Source organism: Dama dama, chromosome 2 (genome assembly GCF_033118175.1).
Source record: "Dama dama isolate Ldn47 chromosome 2, ASM3311817v1, whole genome shotgun sequence".
Lineage (NCBI taxonomy): Eukaryota > Metazoa > Chordata > Mammalia > Artiodactyla > Cervidae > Dama > Dama dama.
This window is the reverse complement of record NC_083682.1, coordinates 6,669,415-6,682,600: the sequence shown is the minus strand read 5'-3', so window position 1 is coordinate 6,682,600 and position 13,186 is coordinate 6,669,415. Positions and strand designations below refer to the sequence as shown.

Sequence of the window (13,186 nt, the reverse complement as noted above, 5' to 3'; positions counted from 1 at the left end):
GGGGCGGGGGCCAAGCAGGAACTTGCGGTGATTCCTACTTCACAGACCTGAGCGTGTTTCAGGAGCTCCAGTCAGTGACAGAGCAGGCAGCCGTGTCAGGGGGGCCTCAGGGGCGAGTGTATTAGCGCCAACAGCTGCTGTAACAGAAGACCACGGACATAGTGACGTAAAACAAAACCCACATTTATTTTCATGATTCTGGAGATCAAAAGTCCAAAATGGATTTCACTGGGCCAAATTCAAGGTGGTGGCGTGGCTGCATTTCTTCTGGAGGCTCCAGGGAGCATCGGTTTTCTTGCTTTTCCAGCATCTAGAGGCCACCTACATTCCATGGCCCCGAACCCGGGGGTTTTTCCATCTTCAGAGCCAGACACACATCACTGTGACTTCTGCTTCTGTGGTCACATCTCATTCTTTGACTTCGGCCTGCCTGCCTCCCCCTTAGAAAGACTCATAAGTCTGTAGACAATTGAGAATCGCCTCCCCACCTCGGCATCCTTAACACCATCTTTGGAGTTCCTTTTGCCATGAAGAAGATTTCCAGGTTCTGAGGATTAGGGGGTATTATTTGCTTACCACGAGGAGACTGGAGTTGAGAATGCAGTTCTGTCACTCACTGGCTGTGGGCGTTTAGCTGAGTCATGACTGTTTAGAGTCTGTTTCTTCCTCCATCGGTTCAGCAGTGAGCCTTCCCCACCCAGCCACCCCACCCCCTTCACACACACACTCACACACGGAGTCATGTTTGTGAAGTCTGGATGAAATAATATATATGAAAAGACCTAATAGACTTTCTTTTAGTTGATTTTGATTGTGACTCAAAGCAAAAGGAAAGAAAGAGATTTATTTGCTCCCTTCAGAAGTTACCAGATCTTAGCCAAGCGTTTGGGGCAAGGGTGAATTGAGTTCTGTTGATCTGGATTTGTTCCCTTTTTTTTTTTTTCATGAATGTCTTCAACACATATTCTTGTTTACCTGGTTTTCCCTAGAGGCCCTGTTAGGAAGTTGTTAAACTTCATTAACAAATATTTGCCGAGTGGCCGTCGTGTGCCCTGCCCTTTGGTAGAAGGCCCAGAGGTGAGCGAGTCTGGGCACCAGAGGAACGGAGGTGATTTCAGGGCGACTGGAGCTTAGAGCGTGAGGAGGGAGCACAAAGATGAGACGAGCCGGGAAGCAGGGGGAAAATGAGCGCAGGACCTGACTCGGGTCAGCAGCATCCCCCGTGTGCCCCTCGGCCCTCCAGAGATGAGAGGAAAAGGGCATGAACCACTCAGCCCAGGAGCTGAGAGGCAGCGTCTGAGGTCTCCCTGCCGGCTCCCCCTAGAAGTCCAGGGTCGTCCTGCCTTGGAGGCCAAGGTCGAGTCAGACTAGAGATGCTGAGACTCCAGAGTGAGGGACAGCCCTGTCGCTTTTAATTAAGGGGTATGTCCTCATCGTGGCCCTGAAGAGTTTCTCCATGTTTGATGCGAAGTTTGGCTGAAATCGAACCAGTGGTCTCTGAAAGCGTTTCTTGCCAAAAGGCTTCTGTTCTGTTTGTGTGGATCATCTCCTTGTTGATAAAGATTTGCATCTGTGTCTTGGGTGATTAGACCAAAAGGTAGGGGAGGAGCTGGGCAAGCAAAGTAAACGTTGATGCCCCCAACCCCGGTCTACTCCCCCCCCCCACTGAAACTGCTCCTACATATCAGGGGTGAAAAGGCATGTTGGTATTTGCTGGAGATAAAGGGACACCCACAAAAGTTCACAGAACAATATACCTTTTGACCCTGAGCAAGTACAAAAGTTAAATAAGAAGAGTGCTCTTTTACTGACGATGGACACAGTAAAGAGCGTTCTAACTTTCTTCCTCTAGGTAAAGCAGCATTTCTGCAACAGATGGTGTATCTCTTTTCTCATAAGTTCCTTACCTTTGACTGGATCTTCTTTCTCTAAATTTTTCTAGGCTGTTCAGCTTGACCCTGAAGAAACTCGTCATGCTAAAAGAAATGGACAAAGATCTTAACTCAGTGGTCATCGCTGTGAAGCTGCAGGTGAGCTGAGCATGATTGTTTGCTCAAGGCCCACGGAAGCTGGATAACCTTGTGCCCACTGTCAGGGCTTCAGAGATGCTGGTAGGAGACCAGCATCCCTTGCTGAGTCCTTCACTCAGCAAAGAAGATGGAACTGTGGGAAGGTGGTCTAGCTCACGAAATACTGAATCCCAGTTCTACCTCTTAGTTAAAGCACTCAGTCTCTTTAGGTCTCAGTTTCTTTGTCTGAAGGATAAAAGTGGCTCTCCCTGCCCTGCCTATTAACAGGATTAGCATGAAGATCAAGAAATTCAGAAATTACTAGCATGGCAAGTGTAGGTTTCAGTCTTATTCCTGGGATTTCTGGGTATAAGCAGATACATGGGTTGGGGAGACAGCTTTGGCGGTTTTCCACAGGGTGAAAGAAATTTATAGGTTATTATTTCAGGCTTGACAGTTTAAAATTTACTGGGATATTTCATCTTCTGAGTAATCCCCACATTTAATTCCTGAACTCACCCAATATCTCCAAGGGACCCAAAATATTTCACCAAGATGCATACTCTAAGCGTTCTGGAATTTCAGTTTCAAGAGAAACCGAACTCCAGAAAGGTCAAGGGGTCTGTTTGTTGCCAGGTGATTTCCAGGTGGCAGAAGTAGAAAGCAGAGAGCCATCACATGGGTGGTGGTTAAACTGCAACACAGGACCTTCCTTAACCGATGCCTTTTTAATGACGGGTCCCTCTTCCTTACTGAGAGTCTGAAGAGCCTCTGGATCCATGAAATGATGGAATTCTTCCGCTTAAGAAGAGTGTATTTGTGATTCATGGAGTTTTGTTTCTTGGAGAAATAGGGAGCTGTATGGCCACTCCCTACTAACCAGGATGTTTGGTTACTGGCTCACCTGTTACGCAGCAGTTTTTTGGCTTTATTAAAACCCACATCTGTAGCATTTTTGTAGTACATGAACCATACACTGAAGTCCTCAGTTCTGTTTCTGAGATAAATACATTATGTTAATTTAGTCCTCGAAACCTGAAACATTTTGGGACTTCCCTGGTTGTCCAGTATAGCGCTAAGACTGTTCTCCCAATGCAGGAGGCCCAGGTCAGGGAGCTGGATGGATCCCACCTGCCACAACTAAAGTTCACATGCCCCAACTGAAGACCCCTAGTGTGGCAGCTAAGACCTGGTGTGGCTACATGGATAAAGACACATTAAAAAAAAAACTTGAAACATTTTAATTACTCCCTGTGTGACTTCTGTGTGCCGCTTACATTGAAACTCCCTTTTCATCTCGGTCCATGGTGGTTTTAGTCACTGAGTCGTGTCCCACTCTTGCAGCCCCATGAACTGTGGCCCGCCAGGCTCCTCTGTCCATGTGGTTTCCCAGGCAAGAATACTGGAGTGGGTTGCCATTTCCTTCTCCAGGGGATCTTCCCAGACCCAGGGATTTTTAACCCAGCTCTCCTGCATTGGCTGGCAGATTCTTTACCAGCTAAGCCACCAGGGATAATTCCTCCCAATTCTGTGAGACATTCCCAGACACCATGAGGTGAAAAAGCAAGTGAGGGGCCGTGACGGGCAAGTGGAAACTTGTGGTGTCTTTTCCTCCTTTCCCTATTTCGTACTCATTTCTAGGTCACAGGCAGTGTTCCAGTTTTCAGGAATTATTTCCTTGCTAAAAGCCAGTGCTTTCCAGTGCAAACATTGTTGGTGTGGTTTGGAAAGTTCCCTGCTGTTTTTGCCTTCCCTGCAGTTAAACGCCTTTGCCAAAAGAAATAATTTCTTTTCTTTCCTAATCAAATATTTAACATTCTGTAAAATTTTAAATTATACCCAAAAACTACAAATATCCGAAATTTTCTGCTCGACTTCCAAGCAGCTGAAAGTAATTACAGATGTTAATACATTCATTTATCCAGTCACTTATTTATTCATTTACACATTCATCTAATAAATATTTATGGAGCACCTGTTATAGGCTCCATAAGTGTCGTTCTAGGCACAGGAGATTGAGCAGCGAACAAAACAGACCCAAACTCTTGCCTTTAAGGACCTTTACCTGCTGATTGAGCAGCTATCCTCAAAATAGGGTCTGCAGAGCCTGGGCTCCCCAAGACCCCCTCACAGGATACAGGAGGTCAAACCTGTTTTCATGCTAGTGCTGGGACTTGACTTGGCCTTTCCACCTTGTTGACATTTGCACTGAAGTTACAAGCGCAGTGGTTGATGAAGCTGTTGCAGGAAGTGGGACCTCCTCCTGGGACCGAGAGCAGGCTCTTGTCTAACAGTTGGAAATGGATTGTCCAAGGAGATACACGTGCTGAAAAAGCAGGCGACTTGATTGGGAAGAGACGCCTGGGCGGAGGGCAGCAGGGTAAGGGAACCCAGGAGGACCGCTCTGCCACGCGGGGCGCAGCGTCGGGTTTTATGGTGATGGGATGAGTTTCCAGGCTGTCTCTGGCCAATCATTCTGACTCAGGGTGCTTCCTGGGGGCACCTGCATTGCTCAGCCAAGATGGACGCCAGCGAGGGGGACCCAGGGACGTTGGTAGGACATACGGTCTGGTGTCTCCTTTTGACCTTTCGCAAATTCTTCCGGTGGGTGGTGGCTTGTTAGTTCCGTGTTCCTTACCAGGACCTCCTGTGGTAAAATAACTCCCGCGATTGGCTGCTATGGCGCCTGGCCAGGGTGGGCAGTTTCAGGCAGTGTTTCCTCTAACAAAGCAGCTGGTCCTCCCTTCACATCAGGGCGGCCTCCCCATTGTGTCAGCAGTCATCGTGTGCCCACCATCGCAGACTGCAAGGAAAAGGGGAAAAGCCAGGTTTGCTTAAGAATGTCCTTGAAGAAGGACAGTAAGAATTGTTCATTTATTTTGTCTCAGCCCTGGAGCACATGCCTTTTGAATAGTCTGCGTAATGAAATGAAAATGTGCACACAGCGCTCCTGCTTCATGGAGGAAGCTGCCTGATGACTGAGCTGTGACTTGAAGTATCTGCTTTTTCACAGAACACCGTTCATATCAAAAGAAGGGCTTACAGACAAACTTACTCAGACTCAGGAATTTGGAAGATAGTTTCTTGAAAATGAACAGTGTGAGCCTGTCACTTCGAGGGGAAACAACTGAGAATATCTTTGGCCAGTAAAATAAATGACATTTGAGTTTTCAAGTGAAGATTAGAATTATATATATATATGTATGCATATACATGTGTGTGTGTATATATACATGTACACACACACACACACACACACACACACACACACACACATGGTCCTAACCATTGGACCGCCAGGGAATGCCCAACAATCCACCAAGAATTTCTCTATTTAAAAAAGAAGCATTTAAAACACTAGTAACCTAATTTTTAATACATTAAGACTCATTAATGGGTATTTTTATGTGTCATAAGTAATGGTACTATGAAAGTGAAAGTTTTGGTTGCTTAGTTGTGTCTGACTCTTTGTGACCCCACGGACTATGACCACCAGGCTCCTCTGTCCATGGAACTCTCCAGGAGTGGGTAGTCATTCCTTTCTCCAGGGGATCTTCCCAACCTAGGAATCAAACCTGGGTCTCCCGCATTGTAGGCGGATTCTTTATCATCTGAGCCACCAAGCCAATCCCAAATGTCAATGGTAGTATAGCATCAGACACAAACTGTTTTGCTTCTATACTGCAAATGAAGATTTATGGTTCTACAGATTTTAAAAGATACTGAAGATAATTTTGAATTTGGACCCAAGTTGGTAGTGTCTGGCACCTGGAAGAAGCAAATTGTGGGACCCACGAGGGGCCGAATCTTTGCTGAAGGGCAGTAAAGATGAGACTGGTACTGTGCTGGGCTCTGAAAGTGCCCGAGCTGGCTGTGACCTTGTAAGCTGCTCTGCATCTACGTCCTGTCACCCGCGCATACGGGTTCACGTTCACAAGTTTGCGGCTCAGATGATACATTTGGGATGGAAACGTTTCCGGGTATTTACAGCACACATTTACATAGTGAGAGTTCAGATAATGAGGGCCACTGCTGTTGGAAGGTGATGATATGTCCCGGTGGGGGTGGGGGCACAAATAAATAAAATGCAGTCAAGAGGATGGAGCACGCCCAGGGGTGGAGGAAGTTACCAGTCATACATGGGGCTCACAGGTGGCCTCACTGAGAAGATGGCTTTCATGCAGGGACTTTGAAGACGGTGAGGGAGGAAGCTGTGCAAATACCTAGAGGAAGAGCACTGCAGGTGGAGGGAGAAGCCAGGGCAAGGCCCTGAGCAGGGAGGTGCTGGCAGGATGGAAAGAAAGGAGGAGGGGCCGCTGAGGCTGGAGGGGAGTGAGAGGAAGAGGGGGGGAGAGGACAGAGGTGGGGGATGGGGTGTAGGCCACAATGGGAAGGTCTCTGGCTTTTATTCTGTGTGAACTGGAGGGTGTGGTTTTTCTCTTTATTTTGTGGCTGCTCCATAGCATTTGTTGTTCAGTTACTCAGTCATGTCTAACTCTTTGCAGCCCCACGGACTGCAGCACGCCAGGCTTCCCTGTCTTCACCATCTCCCGGCGCTTGCTGAAACTCATGTCTGTTGAGTTGGTGATGCCATCCAACCATCTCATCCTCTGTCATCCTCTTCTCTTCCTGCCATCAATCTTTTTCTCAGCATCAGGGTCTTTTCCAGTGAGTCAGCTCTTCACATCAGGTGGCCAGAGTATTGGAGCTTCAGCTTCAGCATCAGGCCCCTAAATGAATATTTAGGATTGATTTTCTTTAGGACTGACTGATTTAATCTCTTTGCAGTGCACGGGACTCTCAAGAGTCTTCTCCAGAACCACAGTTTGAAAGCATCATTTCTTCGATCCTCAGCCTTCTTTATGGTCCAACTCTCACATCCAGACGTGACTACTGGAAAAATCATAGCTTTGACTAGACGGGCCTTTGTTGGCAAAGTGATGTCTCTGTTTTTTAATACGCTCTCTGGGTTTCTCATAGCTTTTCTTCCAAGGAGCAAGCATCTTCTCATTTCATGGCTGCGGTCACCATCTGCAGTGATTTTGGAGCCCAAGAAAATAAAGCGTGTCACTGTTTCCATTGTTTGCCCATTCCCCAACCAAGGATTGAGCCCATACTCCCTGCACCCCTGCGTTGGAAGTGCGGAGTCTTAACCACTGGGCCACCAGGGGGTCCTGACTTGGAGGGTTTTGAACAGGGAAGATAGGATCGTTCTGGCTGTTGTGTGGAAAACAGTGTCAGTGAGAAAGAGGAATCAAGAAGATCAGCTCTGACAGTGATTCTGGCAGGAGATGAGGGTCGCACCGAAGCCCTGGCCTCAGCAACTGGAAGGGTGGAGATGCCATTAAGTGAGATGGGGAAGCCTGTGGGTGAAGACGGTTTAGGGTGAAAGATCCAGAATTCAGCCCATCATGTTATGTCTGTGGTGACTGTTAAACATCCTAGGAGAGATACTGAATAGACAGTTGACTGTGTGAGTTTAGAGTTCGGGAAACAGCGGTCTGAGAGAGAGACAGTTTGGAGAGTTGTCAGCTTATCTGAGACCAGAAGATGGATGAACTCCTCGGGACTGGAGGGAGTGGATACAGAGAAGGGAGCTTGTCTAGAGATCGAGGACGAGGGACTGACTCCATCACTGGGATGTCAGGAAGGAAAGGAAGGACCTGACCTGGGGGCCAGGAAAGAGCAGCTGAGGGCGAGAGAAAAATCAGAAAAGTGCGGTGTGCGGGAGGCCACGGGAAGTAAGAGGGGCCGAAGGGGGAGTGACGGGCCCTGTCAGGACTCAGATCAGTGGAGGAAGAGGCGTCCCCCGTGGAGGTTCTCAGAGACCCTGAGGATGGCAGCCGTGGTGGGAATGGCGCAGGTAGGAAGGCTGATGGAGCGTGGCCGGGAGACAACCAGAGAAGTCTTCAAGAGCAAAGATAGACGGCTCTTGAGGAGTTTGCTCTAACAGGAAGGTGAGGTGTGGGGCGGTAGCCAGCAGGGCATACGGGGACAAGAGAGGATTTTTTTTAATGAGAGAAATATTAGTAGCCTGTTTGCTAATGGAAATGATCCAGAAGAGAGAGCAAAGTTGACTGTATGGGAGAGGAAAGAGTGACTGGAAGAGCCTCTTAGAGTCAGTGAGCAGGTGAGCAGAGGTGGGGGGGTGGGCAGGAGCCCCCCGGTGTGACCGAACGAGGCCACACAGACGTGGCCAGGAGCTCATGTGGCGGGGGCTCTTTTCCTATCGCTCCAGTTTTCTCGGCACAGTAGGAATCAGGGCTGTTAGCTCAGCGTGAAGACGGGGTGGGGAGGTGTTTGGGGCGTGAGGATGGAGTGAAGGGGCAAGTGCCCAAACTGGAGAAAATGCAGTGTGATCACCGGGCTTCACGTTTGGGATCATAAAGTCCAAGTCAGAACAGAGAGCAGATCATCTGATTCTCTCCAGGCGTGTTCGGCTTGTGCTGCCGGATTTATACAGCGTTGGAATCTGCCTGGTGAGCGTGGAGAACAGCAGCGGGCAGAGGCCCTCGAGGGTGGGCAGGGACCGCTTGTCCAGACGGTGGCATTTCAGCTGAGCAATGAGCAGAGGGCACAGCAGGCATGAGGAGGAGTGAAACGCGGGAGGATCAGCGGGTCGTAGGCCTGGTGGGTTCGAAGGATTGTTGTTGTTGACACCCCAGAGAGAATGAGCTGGAAAGAATGGGAAGTGGAGATCAGAGACCGGGCCATGTGACATAGAAGATTCAGTCATCAGTATCGGTAATAATAAGGTCCAGAGTGTGATCAAGTGGGTGCAGGACTTGGACAAGGATGAGAACAAGACCCCTGGGAGACGGAGCCACGGGGTTTAGAGGCTGGGATGTCCGAAAGTGCACGTGTCAAAACCATGAACTGTTAGGGTGGGAGGAGTCCTGGGGAGAGGAACAGTGCGTGACGGACTAAAGTCAGGAAATGAGCAGGGGCCTTCCTTGGTGGTCTAGTGGTTACAAATCTGCCTTCCAGTACAGGGGGCGTGGGTTTGATCGAGGAACATTCCACATGCTGGGAGGCAGCTAAGCCCATGTGCCAAAACTCCCAAAGCCCGATGCCTTAGAGCCCGTGCTCTGTAACAAGAGAAGCCACTGCAGTAAGACCTCACATCACAATGAGACAAAGCCCAAGCACAGAAATGAAGACCCAGCGCAGCCAAAATTTAATTTTTTTAAAAAAGACTCAGTACAGCCAAAAATAAATGCTCCTTGGAAGAAAAGCTATGACAAACTTAGACTGCATATTAAAAAGCAGAGACATTACCTTGCTGACAAAGGTCCATATAGTCAAAGTTCTGGTTTTTCCAGTAGTCACGTATGGATGTGAGAGTTGGACCATAAAAAAGGCTGAGCACTGAAGAATTGATGCTTTTGAACTGTGATGTTGGAGAAGACTCTTGAGAGTCCCTTGGATCAAACCAGAGTCCACACAGATCAAACCAGTCAGTCTTAAAGGAAATCAGTCCTGAATATTCATTGGAAGGACTGATGCTGAAGCTGAAGCTCCAATACTTTGGCCACCTGATGTGAAGACCTGACTCACTGGAGAAGACCCTCACGCTAGGAAAGATTGAAGGCAGGAGGAGAAGGGGACGGCAGAGGATGAGATAGTTGGATGGCATCACCGACTCAATGGATGAGTTTGAGCACTCTGGGAGATGGTGAAGAACAGGGAAACCTGGCGTGCTACAGTCCGTGGGGTCGCAAAGAGTTGGACACGACTGGGCGACTGAACAACAACAACAGAAATTTGAAAAAAAGAAAGAACAACAACAGCCAAGAAGAGAGGCAGTGGCAGCCACTCAGAGAGGGACTGGGGGAAGTGGGAGGGAGAGTGCTCTGGAGCTGATGCTGGGGAGCGGGGAGGGCTCCCTCCCACCGCCAAGCCCCGAGGTCACACCTAGAACAGCAGAGGGAGCAGGGTTTCTCGGCAGTTTCCTGGGGCTGTCCTGTGCCCTGCAGGCTGGTCAGCAGCAGCCCAGGCCTCTCCCCTCTAGAAACATCACACTCACACACATACCCCCCACTGGTAACAACCAAAAATATCAGTAAACATTGCCAAATGCCCTAGTTGAAATCACTGCTATATATAAACCACATTTTGAATTCTTAGCATTTCTCGGATTCATTGTCCAGAGACTTCTTAAATCCTAAGAGCCTAAATAAATTCAGGAGAAAACTTTGTCAAGACTCTTGGTCATAATAGAGGTTACAAAAAGTGTAATCTAACACATGAAGCAGAATTTCCTTTATTATTTTTTGTTGTTGTTTAGTTGCTAAGTCATGGATTGTAGCCCACCAGGCTTCTCTGTCCATGGGATTTCTCAGGCAAGAATACTGGAGTGGTTTCCATTTCCTTCTCCAGGTTATTATTTTTAATTGGCATAATATAGTGGTATTCTAATTATAAAAGCATTGTGAAATATTACATTTAGGAAATTTTTCTTCCTACGTTATATAAAACCTGCATTTTATAAAAGCAAAAATCAGAGATATGTAAGAAACGTAAAAGTTAAAACTAAAAGTTTTTCATTTCTAAAGGACAACAGCAGAATACCTACTCTAGTATAGCAGAATAACTTCACCACCTTGAATTAGAAAAAGATTTCTTAGCTAGGACCCAGAATGCACTAATCATAAAAGGAAAAAAAAAAGATCAAAATTAAATAATGCATCAAAAGATACTATTAAGAAAATGAATAGGCAAGAAAATGTTTACAATTCATATATCTGGCAAATTCTTGTACAAATTAAAAAAACTTACAGTTGAGTAACACGATAAACAACGGGGACAAAGAAATTTGATGAGGCTCGTCGTAAATGCAGATTTACAAGTGACCGATAAATGGCTGGGAGGGTGCTACAGGGGATGAGGCACCAGGGAGACGCAAAGTGCCTCGGAGTGGTCCTCTGCACACGCGCAGCAGAGTCTGTGTGTCCTGGACAGACCACGCCCATTGCCCGCGAGATGCGAACACTGCAACTGCAGGTGGAAAATGGCACCAACGCTTTAGAAATAGGTCTAGTCATTTCTCATAAAGCTACAAGTGCGTCTCCCCTGAGGCCCAGCCATCCCTCTCCTAGGGGTCCAAGAAAAAGAAAATACCTCCACACAGACTTGTATAGGAACGGTAGCTTTGGGACTTCCCTGCTAGTCCAGTGGTTGAGAATCCACCTGCCAATGCAACTGGACGCGGGTTTGAACCCCAGCAGGAGAACTAAGGTCCTGCATGTGGCAGGGCGGCTAAGCCCCGTGCACTGCGACCGGAGCCAGAGCACCACAACTGGAGAGCCTGCGCACCACAGCGAAAGAACCTGCACACAGCAACGAAGACCTGCTGCGACCAAAAATAAAACAGAAATAAGCAAACACATAAAAATCAGAATGGCAGCTTTAGCCATAGTGATTGCTAACTAGAAACGCCCCAAGTGTGAACATTCAGCAACAGGACAGTGGGAGCCACACGTGGTACATTCGTGGGACAGAATTCTACTCGGCAGTCCAAGAGAATGTGATACACACAGCAGCCTGTATGAACCTCAAACACATTATAAATGTTGGGCAGAGAAGCCCAGCCAGAATAGTACACGCCGTGTGGTTCCATTTATGTGGAATTTTAGAGCAGGAAAAACGGATCTCTGGTGAGAGGAGTCAAAGCAACGCTCGCCTCTGAGGAGGGATGCAGGATTGACTGGGGGGTGGGTCCAAGGGATTTTCCCGGAGTGAATAAGATCTTGTACATCTTGATACAGATGCGGGTTACATGGGTGTAACATTTACTAACCTGTCCATCTGTGTGCTGGAGATCTGGTCACTTCACCGTGTTAAATTAAACTTAATTTTTTTAAGTAATTTTTACAAATTTACTGTCATTCCTCAGACCCTCTGGCTGGTCTCTTTTTACTTTGAGGACCAGTTTAGCCCAGCTTCATTTTTCTTGAAGAACAAAAACACTAGGGTGTCTAACCCAGTGTGAGGTTTGGCAGAGACAGTACTTAAAGCAAAAGTTCCTGGGAAAAAAATGATACCAAAGCTGAGACTGGGAAGGTGAGTTGATGAGCTGTGTGCAGAAGCATGAGAGAGGACCCGTGAAGAGAACGCAGCGTGCCAAAAGGCCCAGGGAGAGGACAGTGTGGCTGGTCAGATGGGAGGAGGGCAGCCAAGGAGCCTCGGGGAGAACTGCCACGCCTTGGGGTGCCACCCTTCTGCCTCTCCCTCAGGGGCAGTGGGAAAGGAGAACTCGGACGCAGTAACAAGTCATCTTCATGGGAAAACCCTTTGTAAACAGTGTAATACATGTAAAATCATGTCTATGGTAGTGGCTTGATTTTAATCAAGTACAGCAAAGACTGACGGGATGTCTGAACTGGTAAGATTCTTCATAGAGTTTAGGTGTTGTTTGCAAGCATAGTATTTCTTTTGGTGTGATTTTTGGTGATGCAGCTTTGACCTATTTTGTCTTGGTTTCAGGGTTCAAAAAGGATTCTTCGCTCCAATGAAATCATCCTTCCAGCCAGTGGATTGGTGGAGACAGAGCTCCAGTTAACCTTCTCCCTTCAGGTGAGAACCTGCTCAGTCTTAGGCGATTAATATGCCATGTCCCCCCTGATCTCGAACGATGCTCTGATGTGGAGATCGTTTGATCCGAGAACAGCCCAATGGCTTAATGTCACCCAGAGCTTCTGTGGCCTGCATGGATGGCTAGAGCTATCTCTGAGGCTGCTGCACCATGCGTGCTGAGACCTGGATGAGCTGCTGCAAAGTACACCATGTCTCATTCTTCTTTTTCTAATTGTAGTTGATTTAAAATGTGTTAATTTGTGCTGTATAGCAAAGTGATTCCATTTTATACACACATACATAGACTTTCTCCTTTTTCTTTTTTGTTTCCTATATTACATATATGTTCTTTCTCATGTTCTTTTCCATTCTGGTTTGTCACAGGATAGTGACTATAATTCCCTGTGCTATACAGTAGGACGTTGTCGTTTTTCCATCCTATAGACTACTTTGCATCACATCCTCTTTCCTTGGACTGGGCTGTTGGTCCCACCGTCCCACCGCAGTCCTCCCCATCTCCTCTCCTTAGTAATCTGTGCCCCTGCTCCCCGAAGGAGAGGGTGCTCCTTCAGTCTCATTTTGCCCCCATATTGCAACCTCTG

General features: G+C 47.6%; 1 protein-coding gene across 3 annotated transcripts in view; it reads left to right on the top strand.

The window, feature by feature from the left end:
* The window catches only part of PACS1 (phosphofurin acidic cluster sorting protein 1), a 144,184-nt gene that overhangs the window by 104,563 nt on the left and 26,435 nt on the right, over positions 1-13,186 (top strand). For all 3 annotated transcript variants that reach the window (XM_061163212.1, XM_061163214.1, XM_061163213.1), the window contains exons 2-3: positions 1,943-2,030; positions 12,495-12,584. In XM_061163212.1, the coding sequence (XP_061019195.1) occupies positions 1,943-2,030; positions 12,495-12,584 (178 nt within the window). The remainder of the gene's footprint in view (positions 1-1,942; positions 2,031-12,494; positions 12,585-13,186) is intronic.